This window comes from Felis catus, chromosome E3, assembly GCF_018350175.1.
Source record: "Felis catus isolate Fca126 chromosome E3, F.catus_Fca126_mat1.0, whole genome shotgun sequence".
NCBI classification, from domain to species: Eukaryota; Metazoa; Chordata; class Mammalia; order Carnivora; family Felidae; genus Felis; species Felis catus.
In genome coordinates this window covers 18,062,955-18,083,202 of record NC_058383.1, presented here as the reverse complement: position 1 = coordinate 18,083,202, position 20,248 = coordinate 18,062,955, and the positions used below count along the sequence as shown (strand labels likewise).

General features: G+C 44.9%; 3 protein-coding genes across 4 annotated transcripts in view; 1 reads left to right on the top strand and 2 right to left on the bottom strand.

Moving 5' to 3' along the window:
• Window positions 1-14,544, bottom strand: part of LOC101095538 (zymogen granule membrane protein 16) — a 53,316-nt gene extending 38,772 nt beyond the window's left edge. Inside the window, exon 1 of the mRNA XM_045048026.1 lies at window positions 14,278-14,544. Within this exon, the coding sequence (XP_044903961.1) occupies window positions 14,278-14,384 (107 nt within the window). The 5' untranslated portion in view covers window positions 14,385-14,544. The remainder of the gene's footprint in view (window positions 1-14,277) is intronic.
• CE3H16orf54 (chromosome E3 C16orf54 homolog) overlaps window positions 1-20,248 on the top strand; it is a 78,581-nt gene that overhangs the window by 51,168 nt on the left and 7,165 nt on the right. The gene's annotated exons all lie outside the window — the stretch shown is intronic.
• Window positions 10,762-13,092, bottom strand: LOC105261304 (zymogen granule membrane protein 16). Its single transcript, XM_019820706.3, has 4 exons — window positions 13,025-13,092; window positions 12,180-12,241; window positions 11,863-11,995; window positions 10,762-11,187 (listed from the first exon to the last, which is right to left on the bottom strand). Exons 2-4 carry the CDS (start codon window positions 12,232-12,234, stop codon window positions 10,872-10,874), a joined length of 504 nt encoding a protein of 167 aa, XP_019676265.2. The 5' UTR covers window positions 12,235-12,241; window positions 13,025-13,092; the 3' UTR covers window positions 10,762-10,871.

Here is a 20,248-nt window from a genome sequence, read left to right as displayed (position 1 = left end):
GATGTGATGCATCACATTAATTGTTTTGTGGATACTGAACCAGCCCTGCATCCCAGGTACAAATCCCATTTGGTTGTGGTGAATAATTCTCTTAATGTATTGTTGGATCTGGTTGGCTAGTATCTTGTTGAGGATTTTTTCATCCATGTTCATCAGGGAAATTGGTCTGTAGTTCTCCTTTTTAGTGGGGTCTTTGGTTTTGGAAGCAAGATAGTGCTGGCTTCATAGAAAGAGTTTGGAAGTTGTCTTTCCATTTCTATCTTTTGGGAACAGCTTCAAGAGAATAGATCTTAACTCTTCTTTAAATGTATGGTAGAATTCCCCTGGAAAGCCATCTGGCCCTGGACTCTTGTTTTTTGGGACATTTTTGATTTCTAATTCCGTTTTTTTTTTTTTTTCTGGTCATGAGTCTGTTCACATTTTCTATTTCTTCCTGTTTCAGTTTGGGTAGTGTATATGTTTCTAGGAATTTGTCCATTTCTTCCAGGTTGCCCATTTTATTGGTATATAATTGTTCATAATATTCTCTTACTATTGTTTTTATTTCTGCTGTGTTGGTTGTGATCTCTCCTCTTTCATTCTTGATTTTATTTATTTGGGTCCTTTCCTTTTTCTTTTTGATCCAGCTGGCTAGTGGTTTATCAATTTTTTTAATTCTTTCAAAGAACCAGCTTCTGGTTTCATTGATTGGTTCTGTTGGGTTTTTTGTTTTGGTTTTTGTTTTGGTTTCAATAGCATTTATTTCTGCTCTAATCTTTATTATTTCCTGTCTTCTGCTGGTTGTGGTTTTTATTTGCTGTCCTTTTTCCAGCTCCTTAAGGTGCAAGGTTAGGTTGTGTATCTGAGATCTTTCTTCCTTCTTTAGGAAAGCCTGGATATACTTTCTCTTATGACCACCTTTCCTCCATCCCAGAGGTTTTGGGTTGTGGTGTTATCATTTTCATTGGCTTCGATGAACTTTCTAATTTCTTCTTTAACTTCTTGCTTAGCCCATTCATTCTTTAGTAGGATATTGTTTAGTCTCCAAGTATTTGTTACCCTTCCACATGTTTTCTTGTGGTTGATTTCGAGTTTCATAGCGTTGTGGTCTGAAAATATGCCCAGTATGATCTCGATCTTTTTGTACTTGTTGAGGGCTGATTTGTGTCCCAGCATGTGGTCTATTCTGGAGAATGTTCCATGTGCACTGGAGAAGAATGTATATTCCACTGCTTTAGGTTGAAGTGTTCTGAATATATCTGTTATATCCATCTGGTCCAGTGTGTCATTCAAAGCTATTGTTTCCTGGTTGATTTTTTGATTAGGTGATCTGTCCATTGCTGTGAGTGGGGTGTTGAAGTCTCCTACTATTATGGTATTACTATCAATGAGGTTCTTTATGTTTGTGATTAATTGATTTATATATTTGGGTGCTCACACATTTGGCACATAAATGTTTACAATTGTTAGGTCTTCTTGGTGGATAGACCCCTTATGTATGATATAATGCCCTGCTTCATCTCGTGATACAGTCTTTATTTTAAAGTCTAGATTGTCTGATATAAGTATGGTTACTCCGGCTTTCTTTTGTTGACCGTTAGCATGATACATGGTTCTCCATCCCCTTACTTTCAATCTGAAGGTGTCTTTAGGTCTAAAGTGGGTCTCTTGTAAGCAGCATATAGATGGATCTTGTTTTCTTAATCCATTCTGTTACCCTGTGTCTTTTGATTGGAGCATTTAGTCCATTGACATTTAGAGTGAGTACTGAAAGATATGAATTTATTGCCATTATGTTGTTTGTGGAGTTGGAGTGTCTGGTGGTGTTCTCTGGTCCTTTCTAGTCTTTGTTGCTTTTGGTCTTTATTTATTTATTTATTTATTTGTGTTTTTTGTTTCATCTTTTCTCCCCTCAGAGAGTCCCCCTTAAAATTTCTTGCAGGGCTGGTTTAGTGGTCACAAACTCCTTTAATTTTTGTTTGTCTGGGAAACTTTTTATGTCTCCTTCTATTTTGAATGACAGCCTTGCTGGATAAAGAATTCTTGGGTGCATATTTTTCCAATTCAGCACATTGACTATATCCTGCCACTCCTTTCTGGCCTGCCAAGTTTCTGTGGATAGGTCTGCTGCAAACCTGATCTGTCCTCCCTTGTAGGTTAGGGACTCTTTTTCCCTTGCTGCTTTCATGATTCTCTCCTTGTCGGAGTATTTTGTGAATTTGACTCTCATATGCCTTGTTGATGGTCGGTTTTGTTTAATCTAATGGGGGTCCTCTGTGCTTCCTGGATTTTTATGTCTGTGTCTTTCCTCAGGTTAGGAAAGTTTCCCGCTATGATTTGCTCACATAACCCTTCTACCCCTATTTCTCTCCCTTCCTCTTCTGGGACCCCTATGATTCTGATGTTGTTCCTTTTTAATGAGTCACTGATTTCTCTAGTTCTTAAATCGTGCCCTTTTCCCTTAATCTCCCTCTTTTTCTCTGCTTCATTATTCTCCATAAGTTTGTCCTCTATATCACGGATTCTCTGTTCTGTCTCATCCATCCTTGCTGCTGTGGCTTCCATTCGAGATTGCAGCTCAGTTATAGCATTTTTTATTTCATCCTGACTAGATTTTACTTCTTTTATCTTCCCAGAAAGGGATTCTAATCTATTTTCAACTCCAGCTAGTATTCTTATTATCATGATTCTAAATTCTGGTTCAGACATCTTGCTTGTTTCTGTGTTGGATAAGTCCCTGGCTGTCTTTTCTTCCTGCTCTTTCTTTTGGGTTGAATTCCTTCGTTTCATCATTTTGAAGGGAGAAAAAGAATGAATGAGGTAAAAAAATAAAATTTTAAAAATACTAAAATTAAAAAATATTAAACTTAAAAAATTAAAAACAAAGACACACACGCACACACACAAAATCGAATAAATGATCCAAGATCCTAGGTGTGTTTTGGTCAGGGCGTTGAAAGGGGCTTGATAGATTAGAGAAAAAAAGGGAAAGGAAAAAAAAAGGAAATCATTTGAAATTTTGAAAAAATGAATACACTGAAGTAGACTAAAATGAAATGATGGAAGTAAAATAGAATTAGAAAAAATACAGAAAATTAAAAAATATAGTAGAAAAAATAAAGAAAAATATTTTAATGAAAATTGAAAATAAATGATTTTTATTTCTTTTCTGTATTCAAGAAAAAGAAATGAAAAAGAGAATAAAGAAGAAAGGGAAAAAAAGAAAGAAAATTGAATAGATGGAATGGTGAGCAGACTGAAATACGACTGAAATTATTTCGTTTTCTCCTAGTAGTCAAACTATGAAGTACTTTATAGTCCCCAAACTAAGCAGGTGGAGAGTCTTCTGTTCCTGAAGAGCGAGGTTGGCCCAGTTGGGCGGAACTTAGTGTAATGGCTCCGTTCTCCACTAGATGGCACTGCTTAGCTTGCTGGGGTGGACGGTTGTGTCGCTTGTAGGTGTATATGCGCATGCGCAGGAGTGGTGAAAATGGCGTCACCCAGTCACCCATTCTCTAGTATCAGAACTCTGTTCTCCCCGATCAGCAATCACACACCCGTCCTTTGTATTCAGATTCCATCCACTCCCCGCTTTTATGCAGTTCGTGACCAAGCCCCAAGCAGCACCTCCCTCCTGAGTTTTGTCTCTGATGCGGGTGTTTTTCCCGGCCCCTTACTTCTGAGGGACTGGGGCTTTGACCCATTCTGCCCCTCTGTGGAGGGCCTCACCGAACAATGGCCTGGTGCTGGCCACACTCAGGAACGTTTGAGAGACTGTGCTGCTGCCCACGCCCAGAGACTGCGGCCGGGTGCCAGACTGCCCCAGAAAAAGTTCACACGATAGTGTAGCAGCAGCATTTCAGGAACTATGGAAAATCACAACACGTGTCTGGCACCAGGCCTTACCCCCAACAACCCTGCTCCAGTACCTGCGAATGTGGTTGTTTTCCCGGGTCCATGGGGCCTTGCCTTTGGGGAACCACACAGGTGTCCTCCCAGCAGGGGAACCGCCTCTCCCGTGTGGCCTGAAGAACCCTGGAGTCCACTCTGCTCCTGGAGATTTGCCCTTCCCACCAGAGCACTGCCAGGTATTAGCTGCGGAGTTTCAACCTCTGCACTCCCCCGGTTTGTAGAGTCTTAATGGAATTTAAACCCTCTCCTTTCTCCTTCTCCTTTTTTAGTTCATTCCCTGCGGCTGTTTATACTTTTCCACTTTTTCTCCAGCTGCTTTTGAGGGGGGTACTTTTCACCTCCTCCCCCCACCCCCACGTCTCCAATCTCTCTCCACACACAAAAGCGGGTCCCTACCCTCCTTGGCTTCTCTACCTCCCAGTTCACCTCTCTGTGCTGCGTGCCTGCTGAATTCTGTGATTCCGGTTGTGCGCATTGTTGTGTTAAGCCTCAGGTCAGTTTTCTAGGTGTGCAGGATGGTTTAGTGTTGGTCTGGCTGTATTTCATGGATGCGAGACACACAAAACTTCCATGCTGTTCTGCCATCTGGGCTCCTCCCTACCATAAGTCCGAAAGGAAGTTTTTTTAATGAAAAATGCATCAGTGTGCTGTGGGATGACCTCAAGTGGCCTAGTGTGTGAATGATTGGAGTTGAAGGAGAGGAGAGACAGAGAGATGGAAAAATATTTTAAGAACTAATGGCTGAATAATTTCCAAGCTTGATGAAAATTATAAACCTACAGATACAAGAAGCTCAACAAATCTCACCCACAAGAATCTCCACCGAGGCACTCCATAATCAAATTGCCCAAAGGGGCACCAGGCTGGCTTCATCAGTAAATCACGCACCTCTTGGGCTTGGGGTTGTGAGTTCAAGCCCGAAGCCCCACATTGAGTATGGAGATTATTTAAAAACTAAAATCTTTAGGGGCGCCTTGGTGGCTCAGTTGGTTAAGTTCCAACTTTGGCTCAGGTCATGATGTCACAGTTCATGAGTTCAAGCCCAAGTCCAGCTCCATGCTGATGGTGAGGAGCCTGCTTGGGATTGTCTCTCTCTCTCCTCCTCTCTCTTCCCTTTCCCTATGTTCTCTCTCTCTCAACAGTAAGTAACCTTTAAAATAAACAAAAGTAAATCTTTAACGGGGTTAAGATGGTTAAGTGTCCAACTCAGTGGTTAAGCATCCAACTCCTGATCTTAGCTCGGATCTTGATCTTGGGGTCGTGAGTTCAAGCTTTATGTTGGGCTCCGTGGTGGGCATGAAGCTTACTTAAAATAAATAAATAAATAAATAAATAAATAAATAAGTAAATAAAATTTAAAAAAAGCAAAGCCCAAATTCATAGATACTGAGAACAGATTGGTGAGTGAAAGGGGTCAAAAGGTACAAAGTAGAGTCATAAAATAAATAAGTCCTGAGGATGTAATGTACCGTGTGGTGCCTATAGTTAACAATATTGTAATCTATACTGGAAAGTTCCTAAGAGAGTAGATCTTAAAAGTTCTCATCACAAGAAAAGAAAACTGTGACTAGGTGTGGGGATGGATGTTAACTAGACTTCTTGTGGTAATCATTGTGCAATATACACAGATATCGAATCATCACATTATACATTTTAACTAATATAATGTTCTATGTCAATTACATCTCAATTCAAAAAAAAAAGTGAAGGCAAAAAAGAGACATTTTCAGATTTACAAAAGCTGAACCAGAAGACCCACACCCAATGAAATTGTAAAATGACATCCTTTGAGCGGCAGAAAAATAATCCTACAAGAAATCTGGATTCACAAAAGGAATGAGGAGCATCAGAAATAGTAGAAATTGTAGGGGCGCCTGGGTGGCTCAGTCAGTTAGGCGTCCAGCTCTTGGTTCCAGCTCAGGTCATGATCTCACGGCTCGTCAGTTTGAGCCCACATCAGGCTCCATGCTCACAGCACAGAGCCTGCCTGAGATTCTCTCTCTCCCTCTCTCTCTCTCTGCCCCTCCTCTGCTCTTTCTGTCTCTCAAAATAAATAAACTTAGATATAGGGGCACTTGGCTGGCTCAGTTAGTAGACCACGTGACTCTTGATCTCTGGGTTGTGAGACCGAGCCACACGTTGGATATGGAGATTATATAAAAATTTAAAAATTAAAAAAAATAGTAGACATATGGATATATATGTGTATATATTTGTGTATATATATAAACATATATATATATGTATATATATAAACATATATATATATACATATATATGTATATATATATAACATGTATATATATATATGTATATATATATATATGTATGACTTATTTTCTTATTATTTAAGTACCTTTCAAAGATAATTGATTTTTTTCTAAAAAAAGAATAGTATACTGTGGAGGTTACAATATATATAAAAGTTAAATACATCACAATGATAGCATAGAGGCCAGGAGAGGTGAAATGGAAGTCTACAGTTGCAAGATTTTTATACTATGTATGATATGGTCTAATGCTTCTCAGAAGCAGACTGAGATAGGTTAAAGTTGAATGCTATAAACCCTAAAGCAACTACACACACACACTGAAAGAGTTATAGCTCATAAGTCAACAAAGGAGAAAAAAAAACATAAAAAAATACCTCCAACAACAAGAATAAGAAGGGACGCCTGGGTGGCTCAGTCAATCAAGCGTCTGACTTCAGCTCAGGTCATGCTCTCAAGTTCATGAGTTCAAGCCCCATGTCTGGCTCTGTGCTGACAGCTCAGAGACTGAAGCCCACTTAGGGTTCTGTCTCCCTCACTCTGCTCCTCCCCAACTCACGCTTGCTAGTGTGTGCACTCTCTCTCTGTCTCTCTCTCTCTCTGTCTCTCTCTCTCAAAATAAACATAAAATATTTAAATAAATAACCTTAAAGAGGCGCCTGGGTGGCCCCTTCGGTTAAGCATCCAAATTCAGCTCAGGTCATGATGTTGCGGTTCACGAGTTTAAGCCCTGAGTGGGCTCTGTGCTGACAGCTGGAGCCTGCTTCGGATTCTGTCTCTCTCTCTCTCTCTCTCTCTCTCTCTGCTGCTCCTCCTCCTGTGCTCTTCCTTTCTCCCTCTCTCACAAAAATAAAGCATTTAAATAAATAAAATGAAATGAAATCTTAAAAGAAAAAAACTCTTTATGTATATATGTATGTATCTCTCCTGCTGGTTTTCCTCTGGAAGAATGTGACTCATACAACAGGCAGGTTTACTTATGCAACCGAACAAGTCAAGGTTGAGTATTAATTCCCTCAAGGTTTGCTCCATACCCACTCCCTCTACAAACTAACCTGTACCTTCACTCATCTTCATTTTCTTCTTTCTTAAGGTTTCCTGCCCCAACAGCTACATAAAACATCCTCCCCAATCTCCTGCGAGACCTTGTTCCATCAGTTCCCTCCTCTTTCCTGAATCCTCAGCCTCTTCTTCCCTCTGACTCCTTCTTCATCATATAAACATGCTCATGTCTCCCCTGTCTAGGAAAAAAACCCGATCTCTCTTTCCTTACATTCCCCATAACTGTGACTAGCCTATTTTCTGGCTTTCTGGAGCCAGACATCTTGGAATATTCAAGTCTTGCTGCCTGTATTTCCTCATTTCTCATTCATTCCTTAGCCAACTGCAGCCTGGTTTCAGCTTCCCCCAATCCCCTGAAGCTCTGTTGGGATTATTCGTGACCTTCTGATTGTCAAAGGCAAAGAATCCCAAGTCTGTCTTTTTCTTGCTTAGATGGCAGTAACAGCTCCATGAAATTTCTCTCTTGCCCCTGAGTGCGTTCCCTCCCCGGCCCCTCCCATCTCTTTTCTCTAACCAATTCCTCTTTGGTATTCTCCAATCCTCTGACGCCAGCCTTCTTCTCATTTTATACGCCCACAGTTTTCCCACGTGACTTCTTCCACATATCCATCACTGGAAGTCCATTGTCTCTGTGCTTGTGACTCCTGAATCTAAGGCTTACCTGAAAGCTGTATCCAAGCCTTTATTGCTAAATAGTCCTCTGTGTAATGTTGGGTCTCCATCAGGATGTGCCACAGATATGTCAAAATGCAACAGGTCCTTGGGGCAGCTGTCTGGCTCAGTCAGTTAAGCGTCTGACTCTTGATTTCGGCTCAGGTCATGATCTCAGGTTTGTGAGATCGAGCCTTGCATAAAGCTCTGCACTAGTGGCACGGACCCTGCTTGGGTCTCTCTCTCTCTCTGTCTCTTGCTTACCCGCTGCTGCGCTCTCTTGCTCTCTTTCTCTCTTTTCCTCCCTCTCAAAATAAATATTATTTAAAAATGCAACAGGTCCAAAAGCTAATTTCTTCTCCTGTAGTCCTCATCTTAGAAAGAATCTCTGTCTTCCCAGTTGCCCATACTAGACATGATAGTTCTTCTAGACTCTCCTCTTTGACTCACCTTCATGGGTTCTTTTATCAAGTTCTTCTGAGTCTCCCTTCCCCCTCGAATCTCTCAAATTCCTCCCTCTCTTTTTTCCCTCACATCACTGCCTTTGTTCAGACATCCATCATTTCTGATCTAGACCTAGTCTCTTAACTATTATCTCATCCTGCTTCACCTTCAATCCATTTTCCCCACTTATACAAGGAAAGATGATTTTCGTATAAATCTTACCAATCCCCTGGACAAAATCTTGGTTCAGTGGCTTCTTGTAGCCCATAAAATAAAGTTTCAACAGTTTAGCATGACATGCATGGTCCCTGCCTTTCCATGAGGCTTCATCTTTACCCAGTAGAGATTTGCATTTTAACTGTGCGATTGTGATTTTAATGTGTTCATATTTCTGCATAGACTGTGGCCTGAGCCCAGTACTGTGCCCCTATCACACACGCACATGCGTACGCTCACACACACACACAAACACACACACACACACACACACACACACACGCCCCTTCCTTCACCAAGTCTTCCCTTTGACTAGAGGAAAAGAAACAATTCTTCAGTGGTCTTTGTATTCCCAAGCACCTAGCAGAGAGCATTTGATAAATGTATGATTAGCTCAATTTAGCAATTTTAGAACTTTATAAGGAAAGGAAAATTTTCTTTAAATAAAATCTTTTACAAAAGTCTAATATGTCGACTACACAAAAGCCGGGAATCCCATGACTTTGTCCTCTTCTACGGCAGCTGTCTGTCAGGTGCCAGCGACTTCACTGGCTCAGGGTGAGACCCGCTGGTGCAAAGCTGATCCTGAAGTTGACCAGGTACCTGATGTGTCAGATTCAGCTGCACAAGGGTACAAAGTCCTGAACGTGCTACCACGTGGATGATCCTTGAAAATACACTAAATGGGATAAGCCAGACACAAAAGACCACACTGCTGTACAATTCCATCTACATGAAATGCCCGGAACAGGGAAATCCATAGAGACAGAAAGTAGATGGGTGGTTACGAGGGGCTGGGGGAGAGGAATGGGGAGCGACTGCTTAATGGGGATGGGATTTCTTTCTGAGCTGATGACGAAATTCTGGCATTAGCGGTGATAGTTGCACAATCTCTGAATGTACTAAAAACGTCAGAAATGGCACACTTTAAAAGGTCGATTATTGGGGCACCCAATGGCTCAGTCGGTGAAGTGGCTGACTCTGGATTTCAGCTCAGGTCATGATCTCACGGTTTGTGAGATCGAGCCCCGCTTTAGGCTCCGCACTGAGTGTGGAGGCTGCTTGGGATTCTCTCTGCCTCTGTCTCTCTTCTCTCTGCCCCTCCGCCGCTCATGCTCTCTCTCAAATAAACTTAAATAAATAAATAAATAAATAAATGGGTGAATTTTATGTACTTTATATCTCAAAACAAATTACTCTGACATGATACTCCATCCCATGGAATTCTTTGAGAGAAATAAAGGAATTGTTCTAAAAACTCTCTAGGCATGAGTTTGTTTCTGTAATGTTAATATTTCTTCCTCAAATTACATGTAAACAATTATTATCTTTGTCTCATTGGGAAGAAATGTGACTCTGGCATTCACCATAATGTGAATAAATCTTTGGGGAGCAATGAGTGCCTTCCCTCACCCCCAACCACCACCACCAAAAGGCAAAAACAAAACACTGTGGTAATTTTAGGACTGGGCACTAGAGTCCAAAGCTTATTTCCAAAGCAACTTTATATCCTTGCTGAATCTATTCAGCCACTCTGTTGCTTCCCCTGAATGGTAACCAACCCCCAACGTTCATGGAAACCCACCATGGACATCTATCCCTCTTGGAATGTCCATTTTTGAGGATGGTATTGGCAGAGTAGAAGCCGTTGAGGAGGTAGCGGCTTCCTAGGGAAAGAAGCCCAATTCTGAGCGAGCTGAGCTAAGCAGGGAGCATCAGTGCTTATGGGCAAAGGTGGGGAGGAACCAGGCTGGAGTAAGAGACAGATTTCTTGACACAAACGTGGGCCAAGCTTCGGGAGTCGGGTGGATTCTGAGAAAGCACGAAAGAAAATGGCCCAGGCCACCCAGAGACAGCAAGTGGGTTAATGGCAAGAGAGCCAAGTGACAGCCTTTTGGTGGGGAGACACTATCTCAAGGGAGACATGGTCTAGAGAGTTGGACATCTGGGGTTTGGGCAGTAAGCTAGGCCGCACTCTCAGGCTTGGAACCCCAGTTTGGATAAACTAGTGTCAGGAGCTATCCTTGAAAAAAAAGAGTTGGAGCAAGACAGAATCTTTCCTCTTCTCGATAAACTATGAAGAAAAGCCCAAGACATTACACCTCTCTCTCTCCCTCCCACTCTTCACCAGAAAGACGTCCAACAGATAGCCAGAAAGGAGATTCACACATCCACAGCCAGAGTCAGGAGGCGGGTCCCAGCTGCACACACCCACATACACTCCAGCGTCAGCTATGTCCTTTTATTATTATTTTTATTGAACCCTGTAGGTTGGGTTGGTGGTAAGGTAGTTCTCACAGCCCCACTGCAGTGCCTGGCCCAGGGCAAGGCTGCGGTTCAGCAACTGCCACAGTCGCTGGGATAGACGTCCCAGTGCAGGCCGATGGCATTGATGAGGGCACCAGATCGGCCGCTGATGAAGCGTAGCACGGTGTTGGGGTACAAGGGGACAGCATTGAAACTCGTGCCTGTGTCTTTCCCAAAAGGCAGGTACCGGCCCTTGTCAGTCACAAAGACGAGCTTCCTCAGGTAGTACTTGTACTTGCCAGACACCTGGATCACTGACTCCCCGGGGTGCAGGAAAATCTCCTCCAGGTCTCCCTGGGTGCCACCCACATAGTCGCTCCACACCTTGCCATAGCGCACCTGGAGGCTGGGCGGAGGGGGGTGGTGAGGGAGGGAAGACTGAGCAGGGTGATTGGAATTCAGGACCTCTTGGCCTACAAGCCGAGAGACCTGCAAACTGGTGGCAGAGATGACAGGTCCCCTGCCAGTGCCAAGGTGTGTGAGGGATGAGGGAGCCCTTGAGGTCCCACTGTGAACTTCAACTCCTTTTGCCGACAGATAGGCTCAGAGAGGAAAAGTAACTTGGCCGGAGCCCCCCGGACAGTGGTAGAGCTTCACTTTGAAATCTAGGTTCCGGCTGTGCCCCCAACCCCTACGTGAAAGAAGCAGATGGGCCTTTCTGGACGGCTTTCATGAGGGAAGAGACTCTGTTGCCCCAGGATCAGAAGGATACATGTTTTGGGGAGAGTGTCATCCAAGATGGAGGATGCCCAAGGGGATCTACACCTCAGGTGGGGCCATAGTAGCCAGCTTCCCAGCGCCTCAGCGGCTGTGGTACAGATTCGCCTGAGGACATGCACGCTGGGGTCTGTAGGGCTATAGCAGCACCGGCCTCAGACCCCAGCCTCCTGATACCTTTCACATCCCAAGTTGTCCCTGGGACTTGTTGACTGAAATAGATGTGACCCAAAGTGACTGAGAACTTTCCAGTGTGGTAAGATCGGAGAGGATCCCCAAACCACAGACACACAAAGAATCTTACCCTACGATGTAGTATCTGTTGACCCGGATACGGATGGCAGTGATGGGACCCTCCAGCTGGTAACCAGAATGGGAGAATCGCTCGCCTCCACCGCCTCCATACTCTCCATTGTAGGAGGAGGACCTAGCCTGAACTGGAGGGGACAGTAGGTGTCAGAAGGAGAGATCTCAAGAGCTCCAGTCCCTCCTCACCACTCCTACACTTCCCACAACTCGATGCCCACCACCCCAAGCCAGCCCCTGTGAGCCTTGGCCACTGGCAGAGCAGGAAGCTGTCTTCCCATGACGCTAATACTGGTCTCCTGGCCTCTCACTTACTGGCATTGGCTGAGGCTGATGCGCAGACAAGGGCAAGAAGAGTAATGGTCAACATTCTGGGACTGGAGGGGAAAGAAAGGAGAATGTCAAGGTTCATTCACCCTGTTTCCTTTTGACTTCATTTACCCAGGCTTCACTGGTTTAGACCTCCAACTGAGACTCGGCCCTCTTTGTCCCTCAACTCAGACCTAACTGACCCAGTCTTGGGCTCAGAAAGGATTGCCCCTAGTCTCTAGTCCTGCTCCTGGCAGGTACGATGTCCTTAACCCCTCTGTCCTCCCTGGTCTCGAGGTAGTCGACCCCCTTGTTCCATCCTGAGTCAGAAGATCAATCCTAAGCCTCTGTCTGGACCAACCCGTGTAAGTCCTGGTGCCTCCTGGCACAAAGCAGGAAAAGAGTTTCAAAGAAGTGGAGGCCATCTCCAAACCATAGAGATGGTTGAGTTTACCAAACCAGGATTCTGAGCAAAACCTAACTGCAACCTGCCTGTGACACATGGGCCTGGCTAGGGGGACCTCTGGGGCAGAGTTTAAGTTCCTAGCTTTAGCTGGGTCTCAAATCAGAAGGAAAGGAGCATTTTAGGGGTGCGTCTCTGTGTCATCCAGGCAGTGAGGGTGATTATAGATGAGACTGTGCCAATACCAGCATCGGAACAGTTGAGAAACTGCACAACGAGTTTGAACCACAGCTCAAGATATCAGATTCCAGATGCCTGGTCTATTTGTCATAATTCTTTCTCCACTAACACAAATCTGGCTGTATCGATACCCCGAGCATCCCAGGTATCTCCAGTCTTTCCTCTGAGACCCAGATATCTTTGCACCTCCCTCAGATGCCCCAGGTACCTGTCACACAGGTCTCCCCTGCCACTCACTCCAGGCAGTCCAGCTCTGCTTGAATTCCCCCCTAAGTCAAATCTAGCCAATACTTCCACCCCTTAGCCCAGGCCTCTGTCACCCCTCACCTGGCAGTTCCAGGTGCAAAGTAACCCCCCTGAGACTTCCAGATCTTTTATATCAGGTCCAAGCCCTCCCCCTGCTCTTTATCGTGTGAACTTCACCTCCTGAGCAAACATGATCAGCCTCTTGGGGTCAGTTGTCAGAGTGGTGTCCTCTCTGGGCCAAGGCCCAGGTATCAGGATGGACAGAATAAAGTTGAGGAAACAGTCACCAACAGAAGAGCCAGGAGCTTTGGGTGGCCAAAGTTACTAATTTCTTCTGGGTGTAGTCTAAGGTTGTCGCTCCCCTATTTGGGTGTTCTACAGGTGCTCCTACCTGCAATCTGTCATCTTTCAGGAGAAACATTGTCCTCATTGTCCTACATTTGAAATCTAAACTCTCGTGGGAAGGGATGATACACCCTATGCCCTGTACTTAGGAGTGTCTACTATTTTCCAGACAATTTTTTTCTTCCTCTTTCCTGTTATTTTATATGAAAAAAATCCAAACATAGAGAAAAATTGAAAGAAATGTACAGTGAACACTCATATGCACACCACGTAGATTCTACCATGGTTAATATTTTGCCATACTTGGCTTTTTTTCCCCCATCTATCCATCCTCAATCTGCCAGACTGTTTACAAAACTTTTCTGAGAAGGGTAATGTGTTGCTGCAGGTGGACAACTAACACCTGTCGATCTCCCTCCTGAGAGACAGGCAGTCAGGCCAATAGGCATGTGGGACGCTGAGGAAGTAATGGTACATGGTTCCTCCCTTGGGGGAAGTTCTGGGCTCAAGGCTCTCGGGGCTCCTGGGAGCCATGGCTGAATCTTCTGGGGGATAAGGCCCACACGGGACAACAGCTCCTTCCCATAGGTTAGCTTGATGTCATAGATTTCTTCTCTTCTGAGGCTCTTCTCTTCCACCCAAGTCTCTAGGATGGACTCCTGAGTCCTACTTCTTGACTCCTCTAGGATTGGCTCTTTGACCCTCTGAGTCAGTGGGCCCTCCCAAGCAGAGAGATGGGTGGAGCCCAGGGAAGAGCTGGAGTTATTAGCCTTGGTGATTAATGATTAGTAGCTGGACACATAGAGTATCCACCCCTCATAGACCATCTAGGACTGAGGACTCCTCCCAGGAAAGCCAGGGAGCCCCAACCTAAGGAGCCGGAAATAGGACAGGGCTCTTGGCCTGGAGATTCCGGGAGCAAGGAGGGCAGCCAAGGTTGCATTGTTTGATCTCTGCTTCAAGTTCAAAACAAGCATGTCCTGGTGAGATTACTTCCTCATTCCAGCTGTTTTGTTCTGTCTCTCTTGTCCTCTCTGGTTTTCTTTCTTTCCTACTTCTCTCTTTCCGTTTGTCTTGATCTTTCCCCATCATCTCCTGCTCTAAGAGTTGTTCTTTGTATTCACTGTCTCCATCCCTTTTTCCTTCTGCCTCTTCTCTCTGTCTCTTCTCCTCCCCCAAGCTCTCTCTCTGATTCTCTCCTCTGTCTCTTCTTACTACTGTCTGTCTTTCATCTTCCTTATGAGGAGTATATCCCACAGGATGGAACCAAACACTGGATATCAAAGATGGCAGCTCAGGGGCGCCCAGATGGTTCAGGTGGTTGAGCATCTGACTTCATCAGCTGAGTTCATGATCTCACCGCTCGTGTGGTCAAGCCCTGCATCGGGCTTTGTGCTGACAGTTCAGAGCCTGGAGCCTGCTTTGGATTCTGTATCTCTCTTTCTGTTTCTCTGCCATCCCCCACTTGTATGCATGCTGTCTCTCTCAAAAATAAATAAGCATTTTTAAAAAACAGAAGTCACTATTTCTTTGAGTCTATATTTCTGCATTTGAAACATGAGAAGTTAAAGGACTCGAGATCTACCAAAATCCTCAAGGACAGTGCTTTTTATTTTTTTTTTAATGTTTATTTATTTTTGAGACAGGGAGAGACAGGATGAACGGGGGAGGGTCAGAGAGAGAGGGAGACACAGAATCCGAAACAGGCTCCAGGCTCCGAGCCGTCAGTACAGAGCTCGAACTCACGGACCGTGAGATCATGACCTGAGCCGAAGTCAGATGCCTAACCGACTGAGCCACCCAGGCGCCCCAGGACAGTGCTTTTTAAACTGTAGGTCTTAACTCACTAGTGGACCACAAAATCATTTTAACGGCTCAAGACCAACATATTTTTTAAGTTTATTATTTTTTTTGGTAATCTCTATACCCAACGTGGGGCTCAAACCTATGACCCCTAGAACAGCCAGGTGCCCCAAGACCAACATTTGTTTTTTAATTTGAAAGAGTGAGTCGGGGAGAGGGGTGGGGGGTGGGGAGAGAGAGAGAATCTTAAGCAAGCTCCATGCCTAGTGCAAAGCCAGACTCGGGGCTTAATCCCACGACCCTGAGATCATGACCTGAGCCAAAACCAAATCGGATGCTCAACCAACTGAGCCACCCAGGTGCCCCAAGACCAACACATTTGAAAAGTGAAATAGAGAAAGTAAGAGCATCACATGTAACAAGACTAAATACTATTTCCTAAAATACTGTTTCAGTCAAATACTCTATACTGCATGTACTGACTCACAATATAAAAGGTTCTTCCCTATTCTGAACTGCTGTTAAAAAAAAAAATCCTTGAAAAAAACCTACCTCTCTCAAAGGGTAAGATTTTTATTTTTTTAATGTTTATTTATTTTTGAAAGAGAGGGAGAGAGAGAGAGAGAGAGAGAGAGTGTGTGTGTGGGGGGGGGGGAGGGGCAGAGAGCGAGGGTGACACAGAATCCGAAGCAGGCTCCAGGCTGTGAACAGTCAGCACAGAGCCCAACACGGGGTTCAAACTCACTGACCACCAGGTCATGATCTGAGCCAAAGTCAGACACTTAACCGACTGAGCCACCCAGGAACCCCAGAAAGAGACTTGTCTTAAAGCTTGGTTCGTGCCCTGCCTCCATGATCCTCGAACTTCAGTTTGTTCATCTGCGATAGGAGATAATGAGTCTAACCAATTTGTGTCAAGCCCCTGGCACAGATCTAGCACACATAAGTACTGAGTAAATGTTTATTTTTTTCTCTCTCTTCAATTCTCACAAAATATGGTCTTTCTTTTTCATTTCTTTCAGATAAAGTTGATGAGGGCAGGCCTTGTCTTTCTCATCTGCAGTTAGCTTTATTTTTATGGTTTAGCTTAGTTCAGATCCTGGAGATCTTTGTCAAATGCATCATACAACTTGACACAAGAATTATTTTAATGTTTATTTCTTTATTTTTGAGGGAGAGAGAGAGAACGAGTGGAGGAGGGGCAGAGAGAGAGGGAGACAGAGAATCAGAAGCAGGCTCCGCACTATCAGCACAGAGTCTGATTTGGGCTCGAATTCACAAACTGTGAGATCATGACCTGCGCCAAAGTCAGACACTTAACCGACTGAGCCACCCAGGCGTCCCCTTGCAAAAAGAATTTTTTTAAGTTTATGCTTTTTTTTTTTTTTTTTAGTAATCTCCATACCCATCATGGGGCTTGAACTCCCGACCCTGAGATTAAGAGTCACATGCTTGTCCTACTGAGCCGGCCAAGCACCCCTCAAAGAAAGATATTTGTGTAGGTTGATTTGGACAACTAAAGTTAAAGTCACTTGGAAACCTGTTATATATATATATATATATATATATATATACACACACATATTGTTGTTTATTTTTAAGACAGACGCGGGGTGGAGTGTTTGAGAGGTGCACAGACGGGGCTGGACTCAGAAGCTGGGTGCCTGGGGCAAGGTATTTCATTTCTCTCTGCTTCTGTTCTCGTCTGAAAACACACACATAAACAAAAAGGCGATAATTTTGCCTACCTCCTCAGGTTGCTGTGGTTATGATATAGTTAATGGAAGTAAAGTTCCAGAACACTGCCTGATGCCAAGGAAGTTCTTTGTTTCTCATCGTCTAAGGAGTGGCTCCATCCTGTGGAAATAAGAAAATCATAAAATTCCTAAATACCCCTCATGTTTTTGTTGTAAACCTAAATCACATTTTCTTAGCCTTCCATACATTTGCTAACATCGTGAGGTTCGGTTTTCCGCCCCCGCCCCCCAATTGAATATGTTGCAGGCAAACTAAAGGTGTGTGTCCGCCTGAGTCCAGACTTGCTGATTTTAGTACTTCTCAACTCTGGCCTTATCATATCAAGGTTATGAGGATGTCACGTGTCTTCTCTGGTATCATCACCTCATCATGTCTACGCACCTTATAAAAGAGTAAGGGCAAAATGGTCAAGTAACCGGAGAATACTGATACACAGGCCAAGGTAGCTTGAACTGAACATCAAAAGCACCTACTGAGGGCCCTGGGAAAATGGAAATGAAGTGTCCTGCCCCGGAGGGGCTCACACTCTCCTGAAGGGCAAACCTAATCAAGCTGGTCTTCAGAGTGCAAGGAAGGAGCATAGCTGGATGCATAGGGATTCAGTCAAACCCAGAGGAGGGAACAAGGATCCTGGCTGTGGCCAGGAAGTGTGGTCACAGATGCCAGAATTGCACAGTGAAAAGAGAGAAGTGGGCTGAGGCCTGGCTTTGCCGCTTTCCCCTGGCAAATTAAAGTCTCTGAATCTCAGTTTCCTCACTGCAAAAGGAAGGATAAGATCCACTTCAAGGGTTGCTTTACAGGATTAAATGAAACACAGCAATGTGCTTAGGGGCGCTTGGCTGGCTCAGTTGGTGAAGCATCTGACTCTTGATCTCTGGGTTTGTGACTTCGAGCCTGATGTTGGGTATAGAGATTACTTAATAAGGAAAGAAAAGAAAAGAGAGAGAAGAGAAGAAAAGAGAAGAGAAGAGGGGTTAGTAAATTGCTAGGCACATAGAAGCGCCTTGGCCAGGAGCAGTAGCTTAGGAGGAATAGAGACATTGGAACAAAGTAGGAAGATCAGCACAAAGGACGAAGTAAGTGGGCCACACCATCCTTCACTGAGGGAAGAAAGTACCAGGGCAGACAGGGCCCACAGGACTGGAGGAAGCCAGTGAGAATCCCCAGGCAAGCCATGAACAGAACCAAGAGTGAGCATGGCCAACCCCACTCTCAGAGGCTGAAAATGAACAAGGCAGAGAGCTCCTGCCTGAAGGCCTCAGCTTTCTGCACAAGAGAGAGAAAGTGTATCCGCGCTGATGGTTAGAGTCGAGGTTGGGCAAAGCTGGTAGGGAAGGGAGAGAGAGAGAGAGAGAGCGCGTTGCCCAGATCCACATGACAGCATGACTGAGGGACCAGGTGGAGGTGGGGGCACTACACATGGTCAGTTGTGTGATTTTCTCCAATGTGGCTCACCAACCTGTTAACAGGACAAAAGGAAAGTAGTTGTACTGGTTCCAGGCAGAAGCTTTATGAGGAAGGTGTGGGGGGGGGTGGGAACAAGGCTGGCAAATGCCGGGAAGAGAGTGGTTGGAACAATACAGCACAAAGTCAAGGTTATAGAGGAAGTGGAGTGAGTTTGGGGAGGGCTGGTCAGGAGGGGACTCCAGGATGTGGGCTCCAGGAAAAGAAGTATAATGGGATGGACCAGCAGGTGGAGTGGGAGAAGAGGGAGGGAGGCTCAGAGCCCGGGGGAATCTGGTGGTTGGTATAGAACAATCTTGAGTGGTAACAAGATTTCAGGTGGGTGAACAGATGTGAAGGGACAGATCCTTTAGGGCCTTTCAAAGATGAGCAACAATGCTAGACCAAGATGGAAGGGGACAGAAGTGCTGAATGCCTGCTTTAAGAGGTGCTTTATATAAACTATCTAATATTACCCTCCAACAACCCTTCAAGTTGGGAATTCATGAAAAAATGGAAATCGAATAGATTGCCAAGGGTCTCAACAGCTGTGGAGCCAGGAACCTCAGATTTAATCCCAGGGCTGCCTGGTTCCAAAGCCCAGATTCTTTCCACCTTCCCCCATTTCCCCACACAGGTGGCACTTGGGACCTTTCTAATTCATTCTTATCATTTTTTAAAGTTTATTTATTTAAATCATCTCTAATACCCAACGTGGGGCTTGAACTCACGACCCTGAGATCAAGACTTGCATGTTCCTCTGACTGAGCCAGTCAGGCACCCCCACTCTTATCATTTTTCACAGCTCTCAAGGTTGGAATCTCTGACTCTTGGGATCCTGAGCAGCCGGTAAGTGCCACCCAGCAGGCCCTGAGCAGTGATAAAACGCTCCTGAGCTCAGCCCTGTGTTTATCCCCTGTCTGGCAGCAAGATAGCTCCGGGTGAGGGCTGGGACTCTCAGCAGGGTGGACCCCACTGCAGAGGGGATGAGGGTGAAGGGAAGAACAACCGGAAGTGCCTGGACCTTTCTGTTGAAACTCTGAAGGCGTTTCTTATGACTGACCTGCTCAGTAAGTCATTCATTCAGCAGCAGGAGGTTGGAGACGGTCAGATCTGGGTTCCGATTCAGCTCTGGGACTTGAGTTGTGTGACTTTGGATGACAACAACCAACTTTCTCAGTTGACCCAGATTTAAAGTGTTTTCTGGGATGTGGAACTTCAAGTGCTAAAACCAGGACGGTCCTGGGTGCCTGGCTGGTTCATCAGTAGACCATGTGGCTCTCGATCTTGGGGTCATGAGTTCAAGCCCCACGTTGGGCATAGAGCTTACATTTTAAAATGAATGAATGAATGAATGAATGAAAATAAGGATGGCCCCAGGCACAATGGGAATGGTTGGTCACCCTGGTTGGGCTACTCAATCCTCCTAAGTCTCAGTTTCCAAGTATAAAATGTGGTCATAGGCCGTCTGCTTCTCTGCTCCTCACCACCTGGGGTTGTGCCTTTCAGAGAACACAAGAGCAGAGAACATGATTTAATTCCGTCCGGCCAGGAGATGTTGCCTGACAGGTTGGCTGTATGCTCCTTCATCCACTGAAGCCGCTGAAGCCTCCTTCTGAAGTGCAAAGCAACTTTTTTTTTAATGTCTATTTTTGAGAGAGACAGAGTGTGAGCAGGGGAGGGGCAGAGAGAGAGGGAGACACAGAATCCGGAGCAGGCTCCAGGCTCTGAGCTGTCAGCACAGAGCCCAACATGGGGGTCAAACTCACAGAACACAAGATCATGACCTGAGCTGAAGTCAGACACTTAATCCACTGAGCCACCCAGGCGCCCCTGC